At 46.0% G+C, this 20,830-nt stretch overlaps 1 protein-coding gene across 11 annotated transcripts in view; it reads left to right on the top strand.

The window, feature by feature from the left end:
* Window positions 1-20,830, top strand: part of Tenm2 (teneurin transmembrane protein 2) — a 1,249,953-nt gene that overhangs the window by 1,093,943 nt on the left and 135,180 nt on the right. For all 11 annotated transcript variants that reach the window (XM_057774197.1, XM_057774202.1, XM_057774201.1 and 8 more), the window contains 2 exons: window positions 874-975; window positions 19,255-19,449. In XM_057774197.1, the coding sequence (XP_057630180.1) occupies window positions 874-975; window positions 19,255-19,449 (297 nt within the window). The remainder of the gene's footprint in view (window positions 1-873; window positions 976-19,254; window positions 19,450-20,830) is intronic.

Raw genomic sequence — 20,830 nt, 5'->3', positions numbered from 1 at the left:
GCACTCATGAGCGAATTCCTTTCACTGTGGCACACACATCATGAAGCACTCACACAGCCTGAGAAGGCTGCGGGACGCTGGCCCACACTGTCCCGTATGTTGTCCAGCACCAGCCACACCTTGCCTGCAGCTCCTAACTCTGCTTGTCTTTTTCTTATAATTCCCCAAGGAAGAGAATGTTTTTGCTTTCCAAGTCTGAGAGTAGGAACACCTGCCTGATGTTTCTACACCTGAGGGTAGAATCCTGGATCCCTTATTTCAAGCCACAGCTTAAATTGGTGGAGCAACTTCAGGGTGAAGGCATGGCAGACAGGTTTTTAGTGCCTAAAAACCTTGTCGATATCCAGACATGGAAACTTCCATAGTATTTAAATACAAATAGACAGTTTCTTCTAAAATAAAAACAACAACAAAAGGGGGCCTGGAAAGATGGCTCGGTAGTTAAGAGCACTTCTTGCTCCTGCAGAGGACCTAGGTTGAGTTCCCAGCACCCACATGGTGGCTTACAACTGCCACCAACTCCAGTTCCAGAGAATCTAACACCCTCTACTGGCCTTCATGGGTACTACATGTGTACAAAGCACCAACATACAAGTAGATCAAACACTGGTACACAAAAAATATAAATAAATCTTAATAAAATAAAAAGAATAAAAACTGTGCCTGTCCCTGCAGCTCAGTGTGGGTTAGCACGGGCACAGTGCTGGTTACCTCCGCACTTTGCTGGTGTTGACTTTGACGCGGACTTCTCTGTTCCCTTTGTTCACCCTTGGTCCTCACCACCCCCTTTTGGGTCATTACAAATGGCAGGTTATTAAACGAGCACACAAGCGCGGCGGAGAAGAAGGTCATCGCTCCATCTCTCTCTTTCAGATTCAGTGCAAGACTGTCCCCGTAACTGCCACGGGAATGGCGAATGCGTGTCCGGACTGTGTCACTGCTTCCCAGGGTTCCTAGGCGCGGACTGTGCTAAAGGTACGTGTCCACCACGCCCCTGCAGAGGGATGGGAGAAGGAGCGCCCTGATCGCCTTCCCATTAAGTCCTCTGCGCGTGAACTTTGCAAACCCACGCATGCGCCAAGGCTCCCTCTTTGGCAAGGAGCCCGTTTTGATATATGACCAGCGGCCAGTGTGCCTATAGGAGTAAGGCAGCCAGCCCCTTGGCACTGAGGTGTGCTGAGAAGAAAGATTTGCTAAAAATGAGATGGTCGGATTTCCTGTAAAAGCAGAAGTGAATTACCATCACTCCTTTCTTATAATCATTAGCTTCTATGTAATGGGAGATTAAGCATCTCAGGGTTAGTGAATTTCATTCATTCTGGCCAGCTATACTCCTAATCTAGGAAGTGCTATTTATCTTTGTGGAATTGGTTTTAAATTGTATTATTAATTTATCTAGACTGCTTTGCAAAGAATGTCTAGGGCCTTGGGATTCTTGGGGGAAAGGTAACTTAAGAAAGAAAATGACTCTCTAAAGAACAAGGAATTTAGAGGCTGCACACCTGGCTTGGAAGAGACCTTCAGTGTGACCTTGAATTGGCTCTCAGGGTTAAGTGTAGTTGGGGCACAAGCACACACACACACACACGGGTATCCAGAACACCACAAACACATTCACAAGTGTTGCACTATCCTTTTCTGTTTCGTTTCTAAAATGCACGATACTGCGTGCAACACAGAGGGCCCACCCGCAAATAGGGAAGTGTGGAAATCAGCAAGGGGACATTAAGAGACCTCGCTCAGCTTGAGTTTTCCGGTCTCAACTTTGCCCGTACACATCTCTGCCTCTTGGTGGCCTTGTGCAAGTCAGTCAGCGTTTCTGAACTTTGATTTCCTGATCTAGAAAAGGGAGCATGACGTCAGAAGTCCAATGCAGGTGGTGTAGATACATACAAAGCAGAGTACCAACAAGTGCACAGTAGTGAGTACTAGCGCGGTACTAAGTACTACTCGGAATTCTGTGTCTCAGTAGAGCCCATTGTAAGGGGCCAAAGGGGTTGGTTTTGTGGCTATTTATATTTTAATTTGTTTATATAATCAAGTCATCTTTTCATCACCTTTATTTGCATTTCACTAAAGATTTCTGTCTTGATATGAAAAATCACTAAAACTGCTACGAGATAAATAATATCATTGCTTTGTTCAATCCTCAAATCTCTTCCTCTGGAAAATAACATCTAGCTACTCTCCGTAACTTAAAAGATTTGAGATTTGCATTCTGATGAGAACTCAGTGTTAAGTGAATGAGACTTTTATATCCCAGCATCCCTGGCATTGGTGACCATGTAAGTGACATTCCTTCCTAAGACATCTTGTCTGTCCCATAACATACAGGTTTGGTCAACTTCTCAGATGTGGAAAGACAGGAAAGATGAAGTCTGTGAACAGTTTCCTTAGCTGTGTTCAGCAGAGCACACTCACGCCCCAAGACACAGGGTCATACCCACAAGGAGAACAGCCCACTATCGGCCCCTTCCAGTGCTGGCTCCAAGGGTTCCAATGGGGTGGAGGTTAACCCTGCATTGCCATGTCGAGTGCTTTTCCTAGGGATGGCTTAGAGGAAGGCAAGCCTCAATATCGTCTGGATGGCTTTTCTTGTGTAATCTAATTTGCCTGAGAGTGAAGGCATTAATGAGAGGAAGGACTGAGTGGCCCTTTTATATGTGGCTGCAAATGGGCCGAACACTCAGCCACGCGGGGCTGTGAGCTGTAAGTGTGTATTAACACTGACACACATCGATGTATTATTAATCCTAAAAACCATGTGTGCTCTGACTGCACATCCAGTCGCTGGCCTTTCAGACCCAAGTACCCAGCCATTTAAGAACTCTCCGCTCCGAATCCATTTGCAGACGCGTGTCCATTCTGCGTTATGGATCCGTAATGGAGTGTACATTCAGCTGCTTAAAAGGACTCTCGGCGTGTGTTTTGCATCCGCCTTCTGTGCTGTGGCTGGGCGGACCCTCCAGGCGTGCATTAGCCATAGAATATAATTGATCCTTGTGAAACAAATATTGAGTGGCTGTTAAGAGGAGTTACTCCTTCCTACTCAATCGCCGCTCCTGAAATCAGGCTCTGAACTTGTATGCATATTTTAATTTAACTGTTGATGCATATGATGAGTAAAATTGAGGCGCTTAAAGAATGAAATTGCTTTCCGCTGTATCCCTCATTTATTGTAGGCAAAGTTGGTTTAAGAGTATTGGAAGCAACTGCCTGCCTCTCTGCCCTAATAGCACTTCCTCCTTCATGCTGTTGAAGTGGCCACAGGTCAAGTTGCTTTGTTATAAACCATGTATGCTTCCTTCTGGTTCCAAGCTCTTCCCAAACTTTGCCCTTCCCAAACTTTGCCATCAGGACTTTTACTAACTTATTTTTAAATCAATTCATGTAATTTAAATTAATTCATTACACATACGCAGATACATTTCTTTTTTTTTTATCTTTTTTTCATTTATTTATTTATTTTTAATTAAAAATTTCCACCTCCTCCCATCCTCCCATTTACCTCTCCCTTCCACCATCACCTCCCCCTCCCTCTCCAGTCCAAAGAGCAGTCAGGGTTCCCTGCCCTGTGAAAAGACCAAGGTCCTCCCCCCTCCATCCAGGTCTAGGAAGGTGAGCATCCAAACAGACTAGGCTCCCACAAAGCCAGAACATGCAGTAGGATCAAAACCCAGTGCCATTATCCTTGGCTTCTGTGTCAGCCCTCCTTGTCCACCATGTTCAGAGAGTCCGGTTTGATCACATGCTTCATCAGTCCCAGTCCAGTTGGCCTTGGTGAGCTCCCACTAGATCAGTCCCATTCTCTCACTGGGTGGGCGCACCCGTTACAGTCCTGACTTCCTTGCTCATGTTCTCCCTCCTTCTGCTCCTCATTTGGATCTTGGTAGCTCAGTCCAGTGCTCCAATGTGGGTCTCTGTCTTTGAGTTTGGACTGCTCTTCAGTATCGAGAGGGAGGGGGAATGGTGTGGGGGGAGGAGAAGAGGAGTGGGGATAGGGGGAGGGGAGTGGGGGGAGGGGGCAATATGTGGGAGGAGGGGGGGGAAATGGGAAACGGGGACAGGTGGAAATTTTAATTTAAAAAAAAAAGGATTTAGGAAATTGGGAAAAAAAAAGATTGCCAGGTAAAAATTGAAATCTTGGGGGTGGTGGTGGGGAGAGGGTAAGGGGAGATGGGGAGAAAAAAGTGAGAAGGGGAGGATGGAGAGAGCTTGGAGGAATGGGACGGTTGGGATGGAGGAAACGTGGATATGGGAGCAGGGAAGTATATATCTTAACTAAGGGAGCCATTTTAGGGTTGGCAAGAGACTTGACTCTAGAGGTTTCCCCAGGTGTCCTTGGAGATGTCCCAAGCTAGATCCTTTGTCAGCTGAGGAGAGAGAGCCTGAAATGGCCCTATCCTATAACCATACTGATGAATATCTTGCATATCACCATAGACCCTTCTTCTGGTGATGGATGAAGATATATTTCTTTTAAAAAGAACAACGCCAAAGCAAAAATTGAAAAAAAGACTAGAATTGCCATGAATATAAAATGTGAATGCCCCTTTAAAAGTAACCAGAGAGTTGCCAGGTGGTGGTGACACACGCCTTTAATCCCAGCACTGGGAGACGGTAGCAGATCTCTGAGTTCAAGGCCAGCCTGGTCTACAGAGTGAGTTCTAGGACAGCTAGGGCTATTATACAGAGAAAATCTATTTCGAAAAAAAAAAAAAGCAAAAATAAATAAAAATAACCAGAGATTGGTCTTCTTTGCCACATTTGGCTTTTTTGAATATTTAAGCCAAGTCATCTTCTGACCTCTTACGACTCACCAAGATTCCAGTAGTCAGCTGGGAGGTGGCGATGCACATCTTTAATCCCAGTACTCAGGAGGCAGGGGCAGGTTGATCTTTGTGAGTTCGAGGCCAGCCTCGTCTACAGAGCGAGTTCCAGGACAAGCTCTAAAGCTACACAGAAAAACCCTGTCTTTAAAAATCGAAGTGGGGGGATCCAGTAGTGAGGGCTGGGGCTGTAATGTAGAGTGATGGTCTCAAATGCATTAATGCAATGCATGAGGTCCTGCGTTCGGTCCCCAGCACTGCAAAACAAAAATCAAAACAAAAGCCAAGAACCCAGCCATAGACCCTGAATATCCATCCAAACCCTGACTTCTTCGGGAAATCCAAGTTTAAGCACCTCGTCCCATAGGCACTGGCTTCCAAGAATCAGAGAATGCCCTGAGCGCACCTGTGTGAGAAGGGATTTACAAACAGCTGCCTGGACAGCTTCCAGCAGGGGAACTCTAACCCCAGCTCCGGTGCTGATCTGATAATGAAGTCTGCACTCCCGCTACTCTCAAATACTAAGTATGTGCTGTGCACTGTGCAAGTCATTGAATGCATACTATCTCATCTATCCACAGAGCAGCAATGTGACATGGGTCAGAGTTTTATCAATCTTCTCCACACCAATTTTTTTTAAAGTTTTTTGCAATAAAGATGGTAAAAAAAAAAAAAAAGGCTCAGTGAGTAAAGGTATTTGTCAACAAAACCCACAGCCTGAGTTCAGTTCCAGGGACCAACATGGTGGAATGAGAGAGCTGAGACCTGAAAGTTATCTTCAGACCTCCATACATCTGCATACACACATACGCACACACGCGCGCGCACACACATGCATACGCACACATACACCTCTATACATACACACACACAAACAGTAAATATAATTTAAAACTTTTCAAGTAACTTAAAATATAAAGACAAGTTACCAAAATAGGAGAATTTCTAAACACAGTCCTCGTCTCCCCACAAGCCTCTATAAGGTCAGCATTTTAAATTTAAACTTCAAAGCCAGAGACTTAACACCCATGCAGTAATTTGAACTGACTTCCAGACGTTTCTTTCCACTTTCGCCTTTCACATCTGGTTCAGGATCCCATGCTTTGTTTCGTTATCATGACCCCTTGGTCCATCTGATCCATCTAACCCACGATAGTTCTTTAACTCTTCTTGTATTTCATTTCATGGCCTTGGCCCTTCTGAACGGCATTGCTTAGGCAAATTGTATACATCTCCTCTCAGTCTGGGCTGATCTGCTACATTTTATGACTAGACTGAAGTTACGCATTTTAGATACTATTTACCCTTAAGTGACCAATGAAGCTCCTATGCAAATATGAAGAAATGTTGAACATGGTTGTATGAATGTGCACATGTTTGCCTTTCTCTCGACATTTTGCATGGGCAAACCAGCTTAAAGGCCCAACACCATCAGTGTTGTACCGTCTGTCAGTGGCCAAGAGAAGTCCCAGTCACAAACAACTTTTGAGCCCAAGAAACTGGTATTAGCAGGGAGTAGCCTGAGGCTGATAGAGGAAGGTCACAGGACTAGCAAGAGCAGTTGGCTCTCAGCCTCCTGCTGCCCACAGCAGCCTGACCCATCTCCTGGCTGCAGCCCACCACGGCTTCCCTTCTTTCTGGATTAAACCACTGCAGGAGACATGAGCACAAGGTCCCCACACACACACATCAGGAATGCACGGCACCTTTGTTCTTGCTCTGACAGCTGTACCCCCAAATGTCTTGGGTTCTGCCAGTCTGCTAGCATAGGCAGCCAGCAAACTCGGGCCCTCCTGCCAGAGGGAGAATGTGCCACATTAGCAGGCGCAATTCCCATCACATCTAAGCGACCTGGTGTGTGTCCAAGTGACAGAAATACAGATTTACTCTCTTGACCTCACACTGCGCACTCCGTGCCCTCGGATGTGCGGTGCAGGCAGCCGTTCCTTGTCTTCTTATAAACCTGCCAGTCTGCATCAGGCGTCTGAAGTCATCCTTCCACAGAGCCTGGGGACCATCAGCACACATTTACGGAGGACTCATTCTGCACCCCCTGCTGTCCTGGGTCTCCCAGGGACACGGAAGTCAAAAGGGACCCGACCCTCAGTAGGAACACTGGAAGCTTCTAACGTGACACTCCTAGTCACTTGAGGGAACTTGACCATGCAAATGCCTATTACACGCCTGCTAGGAGGAGACTGCTGCATGAAGAGCCAGAAACACAAGGTGCGCAGAGCAGCTCTGGGCCCTGCTTGCAAAAGTACACAGGAAATAAGCGGCTCATTTTCCCACACTGCGATGACAAACTGTGCATGCCCAGATGTTACTAAGGAGGAGAGCAGGGAGTTTATGAGGCACAGAGTGGTATGTTGTATGCAGTGGGGGGAAGAGGGCTCTCAGGATCCTTCAACAGCCTTGGAATTCACACCAAAAGAAGATGAATATAAAAGATTTCTCGTAACAGCAGGCCCTAAAGATGGAGACACGGCAGACCACATCACACAGAGGCTACGTGGAAGGTGACCCCTAGAGTGAGACGGATCAAACGGGTGGGAGCAGAACTTGAACCCGTGGTCAGAGGCACTTACTGGGGATCAGGGTAGATTTGCCATAGCCGGTGTGAGGGAATGTCGCCAGGCCCCGCCCTCGAGGGAAGGGCCAACAGAGACCAGCTTGAACATACAGGTGCATTCAGTAGCCTAGGCTAGGTTCCCACAGCCTGTTAGTGGGAGGGTTGTGCCTTCAAGAAGAATTAAAATTTCTAAAGTCCATTCTTTTTTTTCCCCCTTGTTTTGTAAGACAAAGTCTCACATACTTCAAGAAGACCTTGAACTCCCTCTTTAGTTGAGGCTAGCCCCAAATATCTAATCCCCTTGCCTCCACTCCCGAGTTGCTGAGATTACAGGCATACACCACCATACCTGTTTTTTTTTTTTTAAAAAAAAAAAGGAAATAGAAAAGTATACAGTATAGTGGTATTTATAAAAGTAGTCAGTTAGCTTTTTACTAAAAAGAAAAAGAAAAGTCTCAAGGAAACTCCAACGAGGGAACTATGGTGAAGAATCACATTCACTGTGACGTAGATGAAGGAATCTGCTCAGATGCCATCTACTTCCCAATGGTTTGGACCTTTCCCCCTCAGTTGGTCCTCTAGCCCAGCTATCATCCCACTTCTCATCCAAGGCACGGGTCTCCCCCCAGCCTTCCTGTCATGGCTCTTCCTCTTGCGGGGCTCCCTCAGTGTGGCAAACCTGTTTGCTGGGGCTAGAGGCTCTGGGTTATTATTCCTTCTCTTTTTATTTACTTTCATTTCAAGGCCTTGCATTGGCTTCACTTTTCCTAGACTTGTGTGCAGACAAAGTCCCCCTGCTTTTCAGAAGTGAGCTGAGAGTTTGAGTCAGGCTCCTCTGAGGACTTATTCGGGGTGAACTGGAGGCTCCAAACACAGTAGAGTCGTCACAACCAGAAGCCACAGCTGTTAGGTGACTCGAATTTAGTAACTATTAGAAACGACAACTCCTGCTGCCAAACAGCTGTCAACAGAGCCCCAGAAATACCACAAACTTGGGAACATAAAGTTTGGTGGGTTTTTTCCTCTAGGGGTGAGGCTCAGCTCCTATCTAGTTCTGTGGAGCCTTGAGAGGAAGGAGTGAGGACCTTGCTATTTCTCTCTGAACAGGCAAATGTAGCCCCACCATCCAGTCCCTCTTGGCCACATTCTAGCCCTTGCATCAAGCTGCCTCCACGATCATCATCACTGACATTTATTGAGTTCTTGTTGTGTGCAGACCAACTCTGAGAAGCTGCATAATTGTCACACCACCAGTGATGCTCTGTAGGTGACAGTCACCTCAGAGATGAAGAAAATGAGGGGCCCAAGAGATTGAATAACTTCCTACCATTACCCAGACTGGAAGTAGAACTGCTGAGATTCAAACCAACAGCTGGGCCTAAACCCTTCACGGTAGACCAGCCATGAGACGGGCTTCAGAGAGATAAGGGATAACAAAACGGGTTTGCACAGTGTGTGCCATTAGTCTGCATTAGGGTTCTGCTCTTAAATCTGGGGGTGTAAAGAAAATAAGCTCATGGTTATTACAAAGAAATGGCAGAGCCACAGTTAGACACCAAGGCCATTTGAGGCCAACCTTGGTGCTCCAGCCGTGTTCACTGAACAACTTCTTTCACCCTTTGGTGGGTTTCTTCACCACCTTTTCACCTTTTGCCAGCTCTTCCATTCCAGGCCTCCATGCTGTCCTCAGGTCCCCTTTCCTATGTAGTGGGCACCAGCCTTTCCACGTGACTTTTCTCCTCCTCAGCATCTCTGGAGCACTCTCAAGCCTCTTCCCAACTGTAGTTGCTCTCCTTGAATACCCTAAGTGGTGCCCAGTGACCTTCTCAACTGTGTGTAGTTACCGGGAGATTACCATGAATGCCAGTTCCCAGATCCCTCCCCAGTGCCAGGCAGTTGGATCATGGGATTAGATGTGGCTTAGGATGTGCCTCTTACCAAGGCTCCTAGGGCCGTGCAGGTGCTTAGGGTCCATATTGTGGAGGCCCAAAAATGTAAGCCTGTTTCCACCTTGTCTAAAGGGCAGAGAGTTTGAGCTTGCTCATAGTTGTTGACAAGCGTGACTACACATCTTGACCTAGGGTGCGGTTACTTGGGTCTTTGACTATTAAGATGGCCATACAGGCAGTCCACTCCACCCTGACCAATTATCAGGAAATTTAAACATACTTCTGCTCCTTCTTTTGAAATAGGAGGTTTGAGCTGGGAAGTGGCTGCCTTTGGGACACTTGGTCTAGGGTGGGTTCACCGCCTGAACAACAGAATGCTAAGGACTTGATGCCTCCCGTACTGAAGCAAGTAACTGTTCTAGTTGTCCTTTGTATCATGGCAAAGCAGTCTTTTGTCTTCTTCCCCCTGTTGCATTGGGGTATAAAATAAATGGAAAATTAAATGTGGTGGATTTTTAGCATTCACTGGAACTCCCTCCCGATACTATCTCTTGTTTTCTGTTTTATTATTTTTACTTGTCTTCATGCCCATTGCTAACTCTTCTAATCCCCATGCTGCTACCCCAGTAAGTGGTATTTTGGTCAAAGCTGGTCTCCAACACCATGTTCTGATACGGGAGAACAAGTAGAATGGTGTTCAACCATGACCCACCCTGCTCTTGCTCCATACGGCCCACTAAGGCCCGCGTCTCACAGATTCAAGGACTTAGCCCATCAAAGTACAGGGATTGCTCATTCCTCTTTGCTCATAACTATCTTGGCTGAAAAAAATCCCAGAATCCCAAGACTTTACTATTCAACTGCTGGTCTTTTGTGGAACTCAAGGTCACAGATCACTGCCCTCTGGCAACACTCCCACAAATGACCCTGCTGTCACTCAGATGCAGGAAAGGCAAGGATTGGGGCCAGGGCTCTCTCATGTTCTGCCATACTGTTCTGCTGGAAAGACAGCTCGCTTTCTCTTGCTGATCAAAAGCAGTAGCTGCTGTCTTTGTCCTTGTCCCCAGTGTGGTACCCAAGCCATAGTATATACCTACTAAAATGTCTGATGACTTCAAGTTAAGGGACAAGGCTAACGACGTTAAAACGCCGCCGGAAATGTGACCAATATGAGTGCCAGAGAACATGGTGTTAATTTGTCAGAGTAATCATGCCTGTGACAGCCAGTCAGCCTAGGTACGGTGTGAGTGGAAGGACCATGCACAGGCTACGGGTGGATAATACAAAATAAAGAAGTGCTTACAGACAGGAGATACCATTTAGTTCACAGCCCACGTGCATCCTCAGAACGATGGAGTGATGGGGAAAAGAAAAAGAAGCAACAGCATTGGAATTCACTGGATTGACCTCTGTGCGCCTCCAGTTAACTGTGCCCATTGTAGACAGTCATTCAGCCGCGCTGAGCCTCAGTTTGTCTTCTGTGTAATGGGGATGGTTGCCTTGCTACAAAGTGTCAACACAAACACGTGTGAAGCTTGCAAAAGCACAGTAGCACATAGGACACACTCCAGAAATGCTGAGTTAACCTGCACGGCAAGCTTCTGGTGTCAAGGAAAAAGTAAGATCATGTGACAAGAGCAGATTTGAGGTGATGTGATGTGACCCTAATGGCCACAGGAGAGTGTATTGTTAAGTAGACACCCCAATTCTAGGCAGTGGCAGCTCTCTAAGCCCTAACAATGAGTACTGTCAGCAGCCCCTGCAGGGTGACTGACTCTCTCTGTTCACCTGCTTTCATCTCTGCTCACCAAGGAAAAAGGACAAGCCCTCAGCTCCTTCCAGATAGGGGGCAGTTCTCCCATCGCAACAGAAACACACCCTTTATGGCATCCTTGACAAAGAATCACTCTGCCTCTTGCACAGTGGCCTCACTCCCTCGTGAAATGTGTTTGGATCCCATAGCCCCCTACCCGGGTTGCTTCTGTCTCCCTCTACCACCCCTTGAATGCAGATGAGACTGGATTATGGCTGCTGACCCCCAGAATGTTCCACAGTCCATTGCAGTTTGACAACCCAATCCTTCCTCTTCTCCCTCCCACTCCTGGGCTCAAGAAGCAACTGTGCGTGGATTTCTTGGCACCTAGGCCCAGGAGGAGGAGCTGGAAGCAGGTGCACCTAGAACATGTTCCTCACCAAGCGACTGAGCAGCCATACTGAACAAGCCACGGTCAGTAGGCTAGCACAAGGATAACTGCTACCACAGAGCAAAGATGAACTACATCCCAGGCAGCACGCAGAACGCTTCGCGAGAAAGATGTAGCTACATCTCTTCACAGCACGCGCTGTCTCAGAAAAGAGAGACAGAGATGTTTGGGGGCAGAGGGGTATTTCTTTGTCTATTTTTTGCTTCAGTGAGACAGGGCCTCACTCTATAGCCCAAGATGGCCGAGAACTTGCTATGCAGTCAGGTTTCAAACTTGTGGCAATCCTCCTGCCTCAGCCTCCCAAGCACTGGGATAACAGGCATTCGCCACTCTGCCCCATTGAGCTGATATTTCATAAACACCCTCTGCCACTTGGTTAATGATTCCCACATTTGGTAGCTTGATGAGTCATCTCAACGCGGTAGCTACTGGAGTCTGGTCACAGTAATTCAGTAAGTCTGGGACCTCCAGAGCCTGTTCAGTTCCCAAAGTCTCCAGCTGGAGGCCAGCCCTTTGGGGAGCCAAAGACTTTGTTCACATTTGTGTATGAGTCTGGAATCATGCTACCGTGGAACTCAGCTGAGACTGTCCAGCAAGACCCAGAACCTGGGATCCCCCGACACCCACCCTCATTTCTTTGCTTTTGAAACAAACCACAACCAACCTCTTTTTTTCTCTTCCTAAACCACTTGGCTAAGTAGCTGCAGAGTCCCAGAAACCTCCTAACACTGGGGAGGTGAGTGAGGCCCGTGGACTAGGGGAAACCCTGTTGTTTCAGAAAGGCTTAACACGGGAAAACCTCCAGTCTCTAGAAAGGATGTAGGCTGGGATGGAAGACAGATATTCTACCCTGTAACTAGTCGGAGCAATTTTCTCCTAATGAAAATAATAATAATAAAATAATATCTATTGATTTCTTACCCGGAGCCAGGTCCCACAAACATTATTTATCTCATTTCTTTCGATTTCCACGAGAACCTTATAGAGTGCCTCAGGATTCTCACCTCCCTTTAAAGGTGAAAAAAAAAGTTTAAAGTGTCTGGTCATACAGTCGGGAGAGGGGGGGAACAACAAGAAACTCAGTCTGATTCACAAGCCAGCTCTGCGCAGACTCCTTCCTAGGAGCTATAAAACACAGGTGTCTCTATACACAGCATGCCAATGTGCCTTCGCGACACTCCCATGCTTGTGGCGGGCGGGGCACAGTGAAGTTGCCAATTTGTCTCGGCGCTTCAACCCCAACAGAAGCGTAAACAGCTTCACCGTGGCTTTGCGCCGCAGAGGTACAGATGCCAAAGGATTTAAATATCCGTGATGTAACCAGGGCTGTTGTCACAGATACACACCCTTAGATTTTTTTTTTTAAAGTGGTTTAAGTACTTATCGATTGAGAAATTTTAACTCTCGAAATAGAGACGTCTCCATATCTCTACAGGTATTTTAAATGAATTGAATTAATCATAGGCTTAAAAGTCTCTTGCGATCTTCGTTAACTTCCCTGGGTTTAATTAAAACATCTGTGCACTTTTAATTTATCGATTCATCCAACTCATATGTCATGTTTTTAACACACCCCGGCATGCTCTGCATCATTTTTAACCCGATTTCCACTTAACTAAAGCAATTAAATTCACCCCGGATTAATTAAAGCATCCATACTTTCGTGCTTAAGTCAGCATGTGCTGCTTTCCCCATGGCTCCTGGATGCCAGAGAGTTGACACACCTGATGAGGGTTTTGTCCTTCTGGTAATTCTTCCCCAAGTCGCTTTCTTGCTTAAATGTGCCATTTGACAGACGCCGGGAATGAGGAAGTTGGTGCTTCAGGAGCCGCCCCACCCCCACCCTCCCCCCACCCCCAAAGCCAGGGGCTTTGCCCCTCTCTGGCAGAAGGCACCCTCTGCTTCCTCTCCTCAAGAGTTCTGCTACCTGCTGCCCCTCCCCATAGAATGCCTGAAGAGTCTGGGCCTTTTTTCCTCCTTCATTTCACTTCCCAACTTCCCCATTCTCTCTCTTACGCAAAGCCCGTTATTGCTCTGCCCGTTTCTAACAGACAAGGGAAACAGAGGTGCTGAGCAGGTACACTGGGCAGGGGGGCCATGTATGTGGACCCAGGATCTTTCTGAATGTTACCTGGGATTCCCTCCCCCACCTACTGTCCTCCCCAGAGTCCAGCCCCTAAGCCCTGGCAGTATTTCCAGTCTGTGAACAGCTTTTTAATTCTTCTTCCCATCTGAGAAGACTCAAATTACATCTTAATAGTATTTATATTTATATGTAATTGTTAAAGATTCCGAATAGCTTTTATATTGGCAAGCTGTATTATTTCCGATGCGGACTTCACCCGCTTTTCCATTTGTCTGTCTCTTTGTATTGATTTATAAAGTTCCTTGTACAGGTTAAATAGTAAATTTTGTTCTCTAAAACACGTTAAGATCTGTCTTTCCAATATTGCTTATGACCTGGTTTAGTTTTAGGCCAGTATCCACTGTCAAATAGATGTAAATTTTGTGTCATAAAACGTAATCACTTTTCCTTTTCTGGAATATATATCTTTCATATATCCTGAAGAAAATAAGATTACTCTCCGATGTTTTCTAATACTTCGACTCTTTACACTGTGTAGAGTTTATTGTTTGATATAGGGTACAATCAGGGCCAACTTGGTTGTGTAGTAAATGAAATGCCACTTATAGGGATGTTGAAGTGAAACCCGTCTTTCCTAACACCATTTTTTTTTTCTCCTTAAAAGAAAGTGGAATACTGCTTTTGTTTTGAGAGCCTCGACTCAGCTTGGCCTCCATGACCCAAATGTTAGATTGTTGATTGCAACACGAATTCTAATTGTTCTTAATTTAAAAAAAAATAAAAAAATAAAAAAACAGAGTCGGCTATTAGAGAGTGAAAGCTGGGAGATCAGAGAAGCAGAGCGGCCGGATGCTCAGACCACAGGGGCCATCCTGTCCTCAGACTGCGTCCTCTGACCGACTGTTTCAGTTGACACCTGACTGCATCTCCAGACTGCACTGCTCTTGTCTCCTCCCACCTTATATTCCTCTCTCTGCCCAGCCACATCCCTTCCTCTCTGGAGATTGAAGAAGGGTGACTCCCAAGAACTGTGATTAAAGGTGTGAACCAACACGGCCTGGCTCTGTTTCTCTTTGAGACTGGATCAATCTAATGTAGACCAGGCTGATCTGGAACTCACAGAGGTCTGTCTGCCTCTGTCTCCCAAGTCCTGGTACAAAGGATGTGTGTCACCACGGCCTGGCCTCTAGTGGCTTAGCTCTGCACTCTGATCTCCAGGCAAGCTTTGTTTGTTAAAACACAAACAAAATACCACTACAGTTGATTCCTCTGAAGGGCGAAGGCAGCTGCTCCCTGCCACCAAGTCTGTCTGTGTAGAGTATTGAGCTACCCAGTCCATAGTTGCTGACTTGCTGGGAATGAAGGCATGCAGCACACACTGCAATTTTGACAATTACCTGGGGTGCTAGGGTCTAGCGTATTCTCAAGTCCCTTCTCTAAAGAAGTAGCCGCGAGTAGGTGGCAGCGCTTGGCGTGGCTCACACCTGTAATCCCAGCTCTGGGGAAGCTGAGTCAGAAGGCTACAAGTCTGTAGCAAGCCTGGGTTACATAACGAACTCTAGGCTAACCTGGGCCCTGGGAGAGAGACCCTCTCTCCACAATAAATCAATTAATAAAAAAATTTCAAAACTGACTTTCAAATCACTTTGAAAGTGTATTGCTTGGGAGTGCCTCTCCACAACAGGCCTAGCTCCCTGATGACTTGCCGCCTGTTGCCATTTTGTGGATGCATCCGTGGCATCCACATCCTGCATCCATCGTATTAAGCCTCCCCTACAGCCCTTCCACTCCCTCTGAGTATTCGCTCCACTGAAAGTGGCAGGTCGACAGGATTTGTTTTTCTTCAAACAGCGATGAGTGGGTTGGTCCTGCAACTGCCTCCCAAGTAAATAACCCTGATAATTCACACACACACACACACACACACACACACACACACACACACACACCCCGTACAGAGACGCTGGGAAGGGGAAAACTCCGGCTTGATCATTAAAATGAGCTTTACACCATCCAGGTGAATCTAAAGTGTGTCTTTTTTTTTTTTCTTTTTTTTTTTTTGTCATCAGGCTGTTAACTTGTCAGTCGTTAGCGGCAGCGGTAATTTATTTTTCTTCTGCGGGAGTCTTAAGACTTCCATTTACCGGGTTGAGTAAAACAGGAACCGTCAATTTGTACACACATTTTAATTAATTTTAAATAGAAGCTCGAATGCACAACGTTCTATTCCTGGAAGGCTGTGGGATAAAGGAGAGAAAGAGAGAAGCGGGAATATAAAACATCTCACATAGGGTCAAGACTAGCTTCCACCCACACCCGGAGAGAAGCTGACAGCTTCTCTCCGTTGAGGCTACCTGGCACTCTTTTGGTTATGGGGGCAGTGTGTTTGCATACATGTGCGTGTGTGCATGTATATACACAATGCACGTGTGGGAGAACTGTGGCTGGTTTTTTTTGTTTTGTTTTGGTTTGGTTTTTTTGTAATCTTATCAATCCCTCCAGTCAGGCAGGCTGGGGATCCAGTTTGAAAGATCACAGGAACATTCATGACTTGTCTTGCGGGTGTCAGCTCCCACATTGATTCCTTGGTCATGTTATGTCATTTCCCCCTCCCATCCACTCGGAGAGACAGGTTTCTAAAGAGGATCTTGAATATCCAAGTTTAGTCTCCGTTTTCAAACCCCACAGCTGACACATGAAGACTAGCCTGGGATTTTCTGTCGCCAGAATCTTTGCCCTTTTCGCTTCTACTTCATGCTGCTTCTTGGTAGGACATAGAGTCCAAAGAATTTTTCTGTTCTGTCTTAAAAAATAATGATCATTACGTGATCACACCCCTGAAAACATTAAATCCAAGAAGATGTTCTCACAAGAGGTTCCCAGTTCCCACTCAGCTTCTCCATGTAGACAAGTCTGTACCACACATATTTATTCTGGGGCCCTGGGATGGGTGGTACCTGAGACTCTATTACAGAAAGGGTTCCTGGCTTTCCGTGTTGCAAACCCAAAGACTACTAGCAGGCTTATTCTTTGTTTCAGTGTCAGTGAATTCCTTGAGTTCCACTCCTCCAATCAGCCCCTTTGGGGTTTTTAAACCTTTGGGATTTTTTAACGGTGTGTCAGCCAAGCCCCTCAAATGCCCTGCTTTCCAGAAAACATCAGCGTCTTGCATCTCAGACCACAGTCCCAGCAAGCTTGCATCAAACAAATTGAGAAAGGGCTACATTTAGGAACGCCATGACCTGACTCATTTTCACTTGTTCCCTGAGTAGTTTAAGTAGGTCACATTTTGAACTTGATTTCCCACCCATCTGATTTTATATAAAAACCAGCTTTTATTTTCTAGACAATTCTAACTTTTCCCCACCATTTGAAGTTTGTGCAAAAGAAAAGGAGAAAATAATCCTTCCCTTTATCAACTAATATAGGCAGTAATCATTTGCTTCCTCCCCTACCTTGTGGGAATAAAAAAAAATATGCAGTGGGCCACAGCGGTGAGGATTTGAGGTCTTGTCTTCCCTCCAGGTAACCCATCCAATATACAGTATGCAGGTCAGAGATAGTCTTGGAAGGCTACCCATTATCTAGATGCATTTCTCACTCTTGCTTATTTCAGGCCTGAGGGTGGAACCGGGGTGAGAAACCATGTATATTCTAGTCTTCCTTCTGGAGATCTTTCCATGTGACCCAGATCAGAAATGACAAAGTAGGCTTTCTCTTGAATGTCAGTTCACCCTCCCTGCAAGTATTAACCTAGACATTGTGATGGTTTTCAGGCTCTTTCTGGACTCAAGAGAAGATGCCATGATCCATTAATGACATCTGCAAAATCCCAAAAGAGGGTATCATAATCTGCCCGAACTCATTTGCATCACCTTGAGCTTAGCATGCATCCTATGATGCATGAACTGACGTGGAGCAAACTTAGTTCGTCTCCAAATATCTCTCAAGACTTTAAGAAAGTACATCATTTCTCTTGCTAGTTCACACATGCACGGTCCCTATTTGGGGTTCCAAGCTCTTTCCTCTACCTTCCAAGACAATCAGTATCTCTAGTAACTACAGAATCCCCTTCTTAGCATCCTAAGTGTTGAGAAGCATGCACCCTCCACTGACAAAGGTTTATCTAAATTCAGTGTGTGTCTTTGATGTCATTTGAACTCCATTCCTCTCTAGATATTTCATAAGGATAAGAATTTTGGAAATGATATTCTCAACAGTTTCTACAAATGCCCTCTTATAAAGTATTTGGGAAAATAATATCTCATCAATCATATGCCAACTATTGAGATATATTATTTCAAATCAGTTTGAAATTGAGGGGGAAATTCATTGTGCTTGCAACATGAGGGCTGTTTGAGGCATTATTCTTTCTTGGTCGTTCACAAATACTTCTTGGGGTTTTCCCAAAAACCTTTCAAGAATGCAGAAGTGTTTACCGAAGCCAGTCAGCCTTATACAACTCAGAACTGACAGGAAGTCATCTTTGGTAAGCACTGTGCCTGTCCTCTAGAAGGTTACCATGTCCCTGGGAAGTCAGACACTCACGGAGAGAAGTTAGCGACTGTACCATGACCACAGAAGGGACGTGTAAAGCAGGGTGGGCAGTGGATTAAGTCGTGATCTGACTGACTGCACAATCTGCTCATACAACACTGAAGTCCCATGGTTTCGTATGTATGCACCATGTATCCGTGAAGAGGTCTCAGAACCTGGGCTCAAAATCACAGACACCACCAGTAGCCACCGAAACACCTGCATGGGTCACAGTTGAAAGTTTCTTCCTGAAGGCCTGTGCCATAACCGGGACAGTCAGAGACACGTTCTGTTTCAAATCAGGTTGGAAATATGGGTTCATTGCAAATCACTGATGACAGGAGCCTCAAGGAGCCACTAGAACCCCCTTGGAAATAAACGCTGAAAGTGAGAAGTGGCACAATTAAGGTCAACTTAAAGTAGTGGCATTCCAGACAACCCCACAGACTTTTTAACCTCCCTCCCGTAAGCAAAGGCAAGGAACGGGGAATGCTCCAGGTGGCACACTTTAGGCCTGTTTTTCTCCTTTTCTTGGTTTTTGTTTTGTTTGTTTTTTCAATAAGCCAAGCTTGTTTTATCTTCATAATTTAATGCGTGTGTTCTCCTTTGAAATAGACACACTTATTTCTTCACGGTATAGGTAATAAACTAAGGCAAAGAGGGATTCATTGACACAAACGTGTCCAGAACGGGAGTCAACTTTTCCAACAATAAAATAATGAGTAAAATACACTCAGACTCCCAGCCAGTGCCGACGGCCTCTATAACAGTTTCCGTAAGAGCATAGCTGTAGAGTGTGTTAACCTGGGTTCCAGCTGGGCCCCTGCTTGTGAGTCCTGTGAAAAGATCACCAGTCTGAGCCTCCAGTGCATGGTGGAATCGTAGATGCCCCTCAAAGGGTGGTTCTGATCATTCAGCCAGGAAAGGCCTACAGCATCCTTTACTGTGCCTGGCCAGGCATAGTCAGGAACCAATGACAGTGATGGCCCGGTTGTCGTTTTGTACTTGAAGGTGACCAGGTACCTCTGTGGCTAAGTCCTCAGCCTACAAGGTTAGAGGCAAAGCTGCGGGGTCAGACAGACACGGCCCTTCAGATGTCGATCCCCTGTGACCTGGTGTCCTCTCTTTGGTTTTACAGCTGCCTGCCCTGTCCTGTGCAGTGGGAATGGACAGTACTCCAAAGGAACATGCCAGTGCTACAGTGGCTGGAAAGGTGCCGAGTGTGACGTACCCATGAACCAGTGCATCGACCCTTCCTGCGGGGGCCATGGCTCTTGCATTGACGGCAACTGCGTGTGTGCTGCTGGCTACAAGGGCGAACACTGTGAGGAAGGTAAGCAGGGAGAGTCGGCAGCTGGAGAGCCATGCAGGGCTTGACCTGAGCTAGAGAGCCTCGAACTGGGCTCCCCGCGTTGCAAAAAAAAAAAAAAAAAAAAAAAAAACTTCACGTAGCATTTTGCACCCAAAACTTCAAACTCCTGGGTTTTGGTAAACTTCTTTAGTTGTAGTCTAGGAAAGGCCTATGGAGATGGTTCTAGAAGGAATGTTTTGTTTCACTCTGCAGACATTAGTTACCTTACTTTTCCTCCCGTGTTTTCTCTCTTGATTGTTCTCTGCCTCTGTCTATCTGCCTGTATACTCTCCTCCTTGCCTTCCTTTCTTCTCCATATGTTTTGGAAAGCATAAATTTGTGTGTGTGTGTGTACTTTCACATACATGCACACAACATACATGTAGTGGTCAGAATACAGCTTGCACAAGTTGGTTCTCATTTTTTTTTAGATTTGTGTATTTATTATGTATACACTGTTCTGCCTGCATTCCAGAAGAGGGCGCCAGATCTCATTACAGACGGTTGTGAGCCACCATGTGGTTGCTGGGAATTGAACTCAGGACCTTTAGGAAGAGCAGCCAGTGTTCTTAACCTCTGAGCCATCTCTCCAGCCCCAGGAGTTGGTTCTCTTTATTTACCGTGCGGGCTCTGGGGCTTGAACTTGTGTCCTCAGCTTTGGAAGTAAGCGGCTTGACCTGCTATGCCATCTTGCCAGGCCCTCTCTCCAGATCATTTGATCCCTCTTTTCTTCTGTTTTATTTAAAGTCCTCTAATTGAGAATTTCTAGAACTATCTAGAGAAAGGAAGCAAGGATTCCTAAGCTCGGCTCCCCCCACACACACCCTCAAAGCAGACTTTTTGATGTTATTATGGTTTGGTTACTTCCTTTTTGGTATTCTTGGGCCCATGCACTGTAACTATTTCAATAAAACCCCTTGTCCTTGGAGAGCAGACAGGCTTGAAAGACTGTACCTATGTGGGTCATTTTGAGACCGCACCTGTAGCAAGTCAGAGAAGCAAAGCTATACAGCTAGGTAGGACCTATGACCTGATGCAACCCTAACCATCGTTGCATCCCTCCTCCACCTCAGTCTTGCCAGTGCCATATCCTGAGACACACCCCATAGGATTCCCTTGTAAATCCCCATTCCATTGTGTCTACAACTGTGGTCTCAAAAAAGTCAGCTTCTAGGACGTTTTTCTTCGACAAATTTTCAATAGATCAGCCATAACACTCTTAGTGTCACCCGGAAATCTGGCCCCCCAGATCTCCCCTGCTTCATTCACTATGCATTTGTCCCTCTTTTAGGAAAGAAAACCTTCCTGTGTGTGTGTGTGTGTGTGTGTGTGTGTGTGTGTGTGTGTGTGTGTGTTTTATCAT

The sequence above is a fragment of the Chionomys nivalis genome, chromosome 7, assembly GCF_950005125.1.
Source record: "Chionomys nivalis chromosome 7, mChiNiv1.1, whole genome shotgun sequence".
NCBI lineage: Eukaryota > Metazoa > Chordata > Mammalia > Rodentia > Cricetidae > Chionomys > Chionomys nivalis.
This window is presented reverse-complemented; position numbering and strand designations above follow the sequence as displayed.